At 35.8% G+C, this 10,003-nt stretch overlaps 1 protein-coding gene across 1 annotated transcript in view; it reads left to right on the forward strand.

Annotated features, from left to right (window-relative positions):
* LOC139963535 (uncharacterized) overlaps positions 1 to 10,003 on the forward strand; it is a 51,749-nt gene extending 41,746 nt beyond the window's left edge. Inside the window, exon 5 of the mRNA XM_071964379.1 lies at positions 2,597 to 10,003. Within this exon, the coding sequence (XP_071820480.1) occupies positions 2,597 to 2,946 (350 nt within the window). The 3' untranslated portion in view covers positions 2,947 to 10,003. The remainder of the gene's footprint in view (positions 1 to 2,596) is intronic.

A 10,003-nucleotide genomic window follows, 5' to 3' on the forward strand; every position in this document is an offset into this window, starting at 1 on the left:
GTTCAATGAAAGACTAGCTGACTGTGAAATTAAAAAGGATGGGATGGAAAAAAGAAATTTTTAATGCTAAAGTGGGGTTCGAACCTCAGGAGGTGCCAGTTGATGTAAACTAAAATGTAGTTAGTTTTGTGTTTGTTGTCAATTTCCTTCACTTTTACCAAATATACTGCTAGATGCTGAAAAGAAGATAAAATGGTCTTGATTGTGAGACAAAACTCCCGGATATCATCACTCAATGAACATGAATTAATAAGCACATGGAACCTATTCCATTCAGGCTATAAAGTTTTTTTTACCATATATATGTAATGTTCCAGACCATAGATTGAGAGAACACAAATGAAACACGAACGAGATGGCCTTCAGTTGTCAAAGTGCCCACATGTGTGTAGGCCTGTATTGAGTTACTAGTGTATCATTATGAGGGTGCAACAATCTACTAACACTACCCTACACCATATATTATTAACCACAAACAAATAGTTTGCATGTGTTTGAAATGTTCAAAAGGTGTGATTTCTCTTCCTTATTTCAAATGAAACATGGAATAGTTAATCTATCTATATTGTTAGGAAACATTAATTTTTAATATTGCCAAGATTTTTATAAAAAAAAAATCAATAGCAACCTGCTTTAATGTCATCTAGATTTTTTTATTTTAATATGATTATTTTTTTTATTATTGTCATCTTTAATGAGGGTAGTCCTGCTCAGTACAGAAGCACTGCTTTCCAGAGGAGTGCTGTATTGATGACATAAAATGGTGGATTGCCAGATATGATATGCATTAGCAATAATATGTTTATATTCAGTAAGCATATGAATAATTGAATCAAGTAAATGAACAATATGATAAGTAAACGAATAATGGAAAAGTGACTGGGTTATTATATACAACGAAAAGGAGCAGAGAAATATTTTGGCTAGAATGTGCTTCGAACCCGTAATCTCAGGGTTACAATTGCCATGCCATGCACTACTGTATAGCTCTACCAACTGAGCTATCCAGCCGTAATAGCTGGTGGTGATCGATATTGAGTGATTTCTTCCATTATAAGCATTGTAGTATTATTTATGATTCCATGCTGGGAATATTAAATTAGAAATACCTGGTATATGCCTCATAGAATTATATAAATACATATACTAAATTATGTAATATCAGCATGTAATATCTGTATTCAGGAAGAATCAGATGATGTTAAAGCTTCTTGTAAGCTAAAGGTCATGTGTATCAAATTTGATCAGGGTTATACTTCTGTACAGTTCGTGACATTTATTTCTGGAGAGATTCCAGTATATGTTTACATTCAAGCTATAGTATAAAAATTGCCTAAGGTCCAATAAAAAACTTAAAGCAGAACTCTTGTCAAAACTATTACACTGATGAAAGCATGACATGAGTTAACTTGGCTGACTTTTATATGCCTATGTAACGCAAACTGATTTTGATGGCTTTTATTGACAGTTGAGGGATCAGGGGGATAGATTGGGGGATAGGGAAGGGGTGGCTGAGCAAGCAGCGTATGAAGAGGTTAACCTATCTTAAGACCCCTCTCCCACCCCAATCTGCTTGACCCAGTAAAATGGTATGTAAATGTAACATGGTTCTTTTTTTCAATGTTATCTTGGCTAATATAATGTCCAGGAACCTGGCCATGCAGACTTGATCTCATCTCATGGTTAAGCTTCTTCAGCTCTATTCCCTGTAAGATATGATAATTTCTTTTGTTAGAAAGTCATAAGAATTTTCTCAGTCTATGAGAAAATGTCACAAGATTATATCTAGGGCAAACTGGGGAAGGCAGGGGTGAAATGCCCGGCCTCTAATAATTTCTATCACATATATTTTTTATGTGGGCACGATGTTACCTCAGGCGGCAATATCACCACTACCAAACATTGATCTCACCCTCCAACCCCCCCCCCCCTCCTTCCCTTAATCTCAAACCTGCATTATAGGTTCCTGCCATGAAAACCTTATTATGGCAAACATACAAGGGATGAGGTCTATTTTATTAGCAGGAGGCTGTATAATAATGCTACATGATATGATTCTTTTGCACACTTGCCCTGTTTAATTTCTGAGAATGTCCTCTTTGTTTGTTTATCCTCTTTCCTTAATTTATATTGTATCTTCACACTTAAATGTACTTGAATCTTAACTTGTACCTTCTAAACAATAATGACTACAAGTTACATACTCTGCACATTCTGTTTACTGTATGTGTTGATTGTATGGCAACCATGTTATAAAAAGCGACTAACAGGTTTCTTGATAGCATGCACAAGGAAGAAACTGGTGACATTTGCAGGGCATCTGATCATTCTTCATGAGTTTCTTATATTTTTATTTTTCATTATTTCTTTATTTCAGAGGCCACCACCACGCCACCACAGAAAGGAAATGGTGACATTAGCAGGGCATCTGCTCATTCTTCATGAGTATCTTGTATTCATTCTTTTGTTATTTCTTCATTTCAGAGGCCACCACCACGCCACCACAGAAAGGAAATGGTGACATTAGCAGGGCATCTGATCATTCTTCATGAGTATCTTATATTTTTAATTTTTTATTATCATTTCTTCATTTCAGAGGCCACCACCACGCCACCACAGAAAGAACAGCTCGCTGTCATCCCACCGGCTACCATTTATGTTACCATCGTGGTCCTCACCCTGGCCGTGATCGCCATCATCTTCACAGTGGTCATGATTCTCAAGAAGAGACAGGGACTACGCCATCCCGCAAACTTTCCCTTCTGGACGGTGGAGTTGCAGCAAGCCGCGGATAACACGTCTCTGCCCGGCGCTAACGAAGCCAGCAACGACGGAGACGTGATGTATCTAGACGACGCCTACCTCATGGACTCCCCGGAGAACTTCACCACGGCAGTGGATACCATCCATGAAGATGACCGTATTGGGTACCACACCCTCAGATGAGGTACCACCCTCAGATGAGGTACCACACCCTCAGATGAGGTACCACACCCTCAGATGAGGAGGACTGGGATTACTGGGATCATTACTGGTACCATATTAAGGTCAAAATGTCAACACTAGATGCCATAAGATGTGTGTTTCCGATAAAGTATTAATCGACAAGCAGGGAGTGGTATCAAATATTCCACAACTTGTGAGGTGGCCGACAACAGCTTTACCCTCAAGAGGAACAATGTAGGTGCAAGGAAAAGCTATATTTTAGGGAATTAGATACAGGTATGGGTACATGGATATGAGTTGGGAGAAGTCTGAGAGGTCAGTGTGGGTCATAATTATTCTCAAATGTCACAAATACTTTTGATCATATTTCATTTCCTTAATTTGTCATTTTTAACGATATTTTATCTTGACTGCCTTTATACTTTGCCCGTTCCTTATCGACACAATCAATTAGACTTAAAAAGCCTTGTGTTCAGAGTCACGGATAGACTATTGTATAGTCTGTTAATATTTTGTTCAGATACTTGTATTTGGATATCTTTGAATAACTTAAAAGAAAGATCTTTATTTCCTTCAGTGATGTTCAAAATTTGAATGAACTTGAAGTTTGCTATGAATGTACAGTAGAATTTGGAATATGGATATGACCTATGTGGTGGTTTTAATTTTACTGTTGTATTAATTATGGACTCTAGGTCAAAGGTTAAGTGAACAGCTCTCCATTGCCCATTGTGCTGCTGTTACTACTAAGTTAATACAAATGCTATCCAAATTGTTTTATACTAAAGTACATTTAGTGGAAATGTATTGAAAAAGTCCCTCATGTGGCAAAAGGACATATTCACTTCTCAAACCTTATTCCACTTCTTAAGTTTATATTTACATTGTTTCCATACAGCACCTTCCATTTCTTAAGAATTCATATCAAGCACTGTGCCTGTGTCTTATTATAAATGTGCATTTAAATTCACAGCAGTTCACAGTAGTATTTGTTTTGCTATGCAATTTATCTCCTATTTTCATTTTGTTTTAAAGGGTGGGGTTTGATGCATGAAGGAAGAAATGGTTTGAGATGCCAGGGATCATGTTTATGCATGAAAGAAGAAATGGTTTGAGATGCCAGGGATCATGTTTTTGCATGAAAGAAGGAATGGTTTAAGGGATCATGTTTATGCATGAAAGAAGAAATGGTTTGAGATGCCAGGGATCATGTTTATGCATGAAAGAAGGAATGGTTTAAGGGATCATGTTTATGCATAAAAGAAGAAATGGTTTGAGATGCAAGGGATCATGTTAATGCATGAAAGAAGAAATGGTTTGAGATACCAGGGATCATGTTAATGCATGAAAGAAGAAATGGTTTGAGAATCCAGGGATCATGTTTATGCATGAAAGGAGAAATGGTTTGAGATGCCAGGGATCATGTTTATGCATGAAAGAAGAAATGGTTTGAGAATCCAGGGATCATGTTTATGCATGAAAGGAGAAATGGTTTGAGATGCAAGGGATCTTTGATTAAATTAATATCTCACAGGCATTACTTTTGAAACAGTTTCTTTCGAATTAGTAATATTATTTATTTGAAAATTTTTAAAGTATATATATATAAGGTTGTAAAATTATAGATAGAAAGGTTTTCCTGATATATTTTGTTCGAATCCGTGCAAGATGAGCTCTAATTGAGTCTGTTTATTAAGGAATTTTTTAGTGGCAGTCTGTTGGGTATATGAAAAAACTCCATAATTTTTTCATCATAACAGTCCTAGTTCAGGGATTTTCAGTCCTATGATTCAGGAGAAGTGAACTTTTGAACCTCGCGCCAACTAATATATTTTGAACAGTGGAGAATGATGAGTGACGGTGACATCAATGTGGCACTTTGTCTTGGGGGCTGCAGGGACGCTATGTAGCGAGGAAAGTTACAATTTCTGAAAGTAAAATAGCAATTTAGATGTAAATTTCCCCGGTGAAGTTGCAAGTTAGCAATCTTTTGGATAGTGAAAACATTCCAGAATTCCCTTACTAGTTCTTCTTCATAATATGTCGTTCAGATATTTGTTATTTGAGAGATGTTTTTAATCACTCCGTACGCAAAGTCTGTACACATTCCTGTGTATTGTATCAAGGCCAAGCTTAGAGGGAGATCTGATTGAGTCTGACCAATTTGCCGCACTGACATCACGTCTCGGCGTAAGTCTTTGTTAGATTCAAATTTCCTGGCAGGAAGGGGCCAACATTTCAAGCCCTCTATCACAGAAACTAAAATTCATCACAGGGCAAGGCTTAGGGCTATATAAAGACAAAGAATGATATGACTGGTAGGATTCCATTTTCCACTAAAAAATTCCTTTAAGAATTATCATCATTATATAAATGCTAAAATAAATGTTAGAGTTTATTTTAATAAATATTTTGATGCTGTCTGATACAAAAATCTCACAATGATGTAAGTCGTTACTTTATAAACTTCAAGTAGTTAAATTTCACTTCATGAACTGATAAGGAAGTCAAAGTGGAAAGAAAATTGAAGTGTTTGAAATTACTTTGAAACCTTTTTGATATTTCTAGAAAAGTGTCCAAGAAAAGAAATGTTGAGGATGGATTCAAGTTCATCGATTACTAACTCATAAACCTTCATTTGGTAACTTATTCCAGAAGAGTGTCTAAGTGTGTTTAGTTGCAGGTAAATGATAGGTTTTATATGGTCTGGCCAATTGCTAAAAAACATCAAATGGCTGCTTTGCTTGAGGATGCTTTTTTGTCTCTTTTGTAAAGAAATAATCTTGAATTATATTAGGTTGTAATAGAAAATATTGAATCATTTCTGAAAATAAGCTGGTTGGCTTCATGTCCTAAATTCTGTCACTTAAATTTGTACTTTTTGCAGTCTAGAAGATTCATAATATAGATTTTGGCATGGAATTCTGCTTCTCATTCTGCTATGAAATAGGAATTTCTCTGTGAAGATTTTCTATTTAGTAATAACATTATGGACAGTTCGCAAGAAAATGCCTCTGTTTTCACAATATCACCAAAAATACTGACTTCAAAAGTGAAGATAGTGTTTATCAAAAAAAAAGGGAAAAATTCATGTAAGATTTTAATAAACATTCCAAACTCATCAAGTTTATAGGATCAACAAATTAAAGAAAACTGTGAAAATTGCAGTACAAATTGTTGAAAAAAAACTGCCCATGAAAATTTCCTGTTCCATTTCTCCGGGGTGGGGGGGGGGGAAGGGGTGGGGAAGAAGAGGGCAGGGATGTGCTCATGCCCGGCGGCCCAGCACAAACAGTATCTAAAACATTTCCGCCTGGCACTATTTTTGATGACTAATTTAACAAATTTCACCAATGACAAAATATGGGTGAATACTTGACACAGAAGGTAGCTCCCCAATAGGAAAAAGATTGCACCATTTGCCATCTAAGCATACTCTATTTGCCACCCCTTAGACCCTCCCCATTACATGGATCAAATTACCTCATAAATCTGCCCGGCACTCACATTTCCCGGAGCACACCCCTGAGTGGATGCCCTTAAATAAGCAACATTAATCTTTCCAAAAGAGATAAAGTACTGAGTTGAAGATTTCACTTTGCAGTTTGGGATCATTTTGTCTTCCAAGGTATATATTCACATGGTCTACCACTTGCCAACGCCCAGCTTGTAAGTGCTTGGTGTTTATATGTCAGCACATGAGACAACTAGATACTTATATATGGATTTTAATGTTAATGTAATGGTTTAATATTCAAGTACATATGGATTTTTTGGGGGATTATAAATATAAATTTATTGTAAATGATATTTTCAAACATGTTTTTAGCGTAAACCAGTTGTAGCTGAAATTCAGGGCTTGTCAGAGATTTTACAAAGAGATATTTTGCAATTTTGGAAAAAGTTAATAAATTAAATTATGATGTAATATTTTCAAAAGAATTATAGTTTTGTTGGTTAAGTTTGGTGATAACTTTTAAAGACTTAAGATGTAATTCTATAAATAATGATTTATGATATAATATGTGATATGCATGGCATATGCATCTGAGATCTATGTGATATGTATGTTGTATGTATGTGGTATGCATGTGATATGTATGTGGTATGCATGTGGTGTGTATGTGGCATGCATTGTCATATATGCATATGATATGCTTGTGATATGCAACAACATTCAAACAATGGTCCTGTTTTTTTTACACAATTTTGCAATTAACAACTTTGGTTCCATCATGTCTACATATTTTTTTATATGCCAGTTTTATTTCATTAATCTGCTGTCCTCATTCCAGTTTAAGAAGTTCAGTTTTTCTTGAAGATCTGTCAAGTTTTAAGACCAAATAATTTTCATTCCTAAAACTACAAATTTGAGGAAAAAGAAAACAGTTAAGTAAATTCTCCCTTCATTTATAGGCCAAGTATGAAAGCTTCTTCTAACTTGACATTCGTTGGTAGTAAGTTTACAGTTAAGTGTGTATAAGTATCTTATAAGGTTGCCATGAGAAAGTTTGGAGAGGGGTGGGGGAGGTGATGGGGCAGGGAGGAAGTGGCTCTGCGAGAGCACATGGGGAAGTGTGCATAGCAAGTATAAAATCATGATACGTTTTCAAAAAGCAAAATATATAATTTATGCCTAAATAGTGATATTGGCTTAACTTCAAATTATTTGTTTAAATTTTTCTCACTATGGAGATCAAAGGTAATTACTGTTTGCTCACTTAAGGGGTCAGTGACTGAGTAAGGAGACTATTTCATTTCAAATACTCATTTTCACCCATCCCATCCCTCCCCACCCCCTCCCCACTACCAACCCCTTTGCCATTAGTTATGTGCTGACTAATGTTTTACCTATGACAGCAACATTTTAAATTTTGACTTTTTGTTGTTGTTGTTTGAGGCTGTTTGATGAGATTTTAATATCTACGTTTTTGCACAAAGGATTCATGAAACGATATTTCATGTTCTTATCTTCAAAGTTGTTCTATTTTTGTTATTATTGTCCATAGTTAATATGTAAATAGTATATATGATTGTAAATGGATGGAGAAGTCAATTGTAAGTATATACAGACAACACTGTAATAAAGGGGTAAGTGCAGATACAATATACATAAGTACTAACTAAAATTATTCATATTATGTATATGATGAAGGATAATTATGGAAATGAAATTATTAATGAATGGAAATTATTAATTGTTAATGTTACATCTATGTGGAAACATATTATACATGCAGCCTTATTTTTTCATAATCAATTCCATTCCCTTTTTCTAAGAATGTCGAGCTGCTCTCAAATAGCATTTGTGGATTGGTAACAATTTCCTTTTTTCTCTCTCACTAAATGCATTCTTAGTAGGGTAGGTTTATATCTTTTCAGGGAACCTGAAGGGACATTGGGGGGGGGGGGGCAGTGCTTGTCTTTTACCTCAAACTAGCTATATATTTTAGCTAAATATTTCACCCTCTCCCATGACCAGTATCTGTAATGTCTTTATGACCATTGTATCTGGGTTACTCGTCGTTCAATCTATCTGTATTAAATCGGTGCTAGTTACATCTTTGACCCAAGGCACATTCCCCAGCTACCAGTTGGTGTTTTAATCTACCCAATGAATCTACTGTGTTGATGTCAAAACTGTGTCATGAGAAACAGAGTATAAACGACATGTGTTGTCTGCCGTTTAACTTTATATCTGTCATTTGTTTGTTTGTTTGTTTGCTTTGTTTACTATTGTTTCAACTAAACTGGACAGTAATTCATGATGTCATACTTGATCATCCAATTAGAATAGATCCTATGAGTTCAAAATGTTGTGTTTAGTACATGATGTTCCTAATTGATAAGAAATTTGAGAAAATATCACACCAATTCTCAGAAATGTTTACATCGGTTGACGGTTCGTGAACAAATATATTTTAAAATCATTTCTCTCCAAGCTAGAAGGCACTATTGACCCTGAATGTACAGAATGGCACCAGGTTTACATCAAAGGTCTTATCCATCTGTATGCATGGTCCAACTGGTAGATTAAAGGCATTGAAGACTCGCCCCAAATCGCGTGCGGCCATCTGAAAAAGTTAACCTTCCGTTGCTTGCAAGCGACGTTTTGTTTGTGTCGCTACAAAATGCAGACAGTAATGAAACGTGATACCTTGTTATCTTTAGCGCGACCTGAGATGTCCATCGCTGTATCGTCTATACACTGTGCTGTGGGTATTGACCGCAGTTGTATGTACTGACTGTACACTAGTGTCTAATTACCGACGGTAGCAAGCTGTGTGTGTATTTTCTGGGATCGATGGTGGTGTCTAACACATCATTCGAAACTAGGTCAGATTACCGGCATTAGACGTTTCATTTTGCGCGAGTCTTCACACCCTTTAAGGTCTTCCCATGAACTGCCTTTTTAAGTATTTCCTAGATCCTCCTCCAGTTATGGTAACTGTTCTTATACTGTTGTGGCTTCTAATTAGGCTTTGTAAAACAAACCTTCCACATGACCTTCTTAGATGTACTTGTCTTGATTTATTTCATGGTTCAAGGTCTTAAGTCACAGCAACTGTTTAATGTTGCTTTTAATTAAGTTTGTTATCTTTCTTTGTATCCTGTGCCTGATAAGATACTAATTTCTCTAGATAGATGACATGTTACAATTGCTGTATTATTACTGTTATTTTTGGAGGAGGGGAGGGGGAGTGGGTTGCACGTAATGTAAGCAGAGGGGGGAAAAGCCAGTTATGAAAGGGAGGCTGTGGAATGAAAATTCAGTATACCTCTTAAAAAAGGCCTTACCTGCTGAGCAAATTATTGTCAAAGTGTTATCCTGCACGTCAAACATATCTTTTAGATTCATTCTGCTTTTTCTATATTATTGAATCGGGCTTTTTATGAACCATGAATTGGCTATTTTTGAACTTTTATCATTCATATTTAAGTTTGAAAGACATTTGGCAAAAGTTTGTCCTTTTATCTTAAATTTTCCTTTTTCTTCTGAAAACTCACATTATGTAAGTAGAAAAGATCAATATAAAGGAAGCAAAATGTCAACGTT

This window comes from Apostichopus japonicus, chromosome 22, assembly GCF_037975245.1.
Source record: "Apostichopus japonicus isolate 1M-3 chromosome 22, ASM3797524v1, whole genome shotgun sequence".
NCBI classification, from domain to species: domain Eukaryota; kingdom Metazoa; phylum Echinodermata; class Holothuroidea; order Aspidochirotida; family Stichopodidae; genus Apostichopus; species Apostichopus japonicus.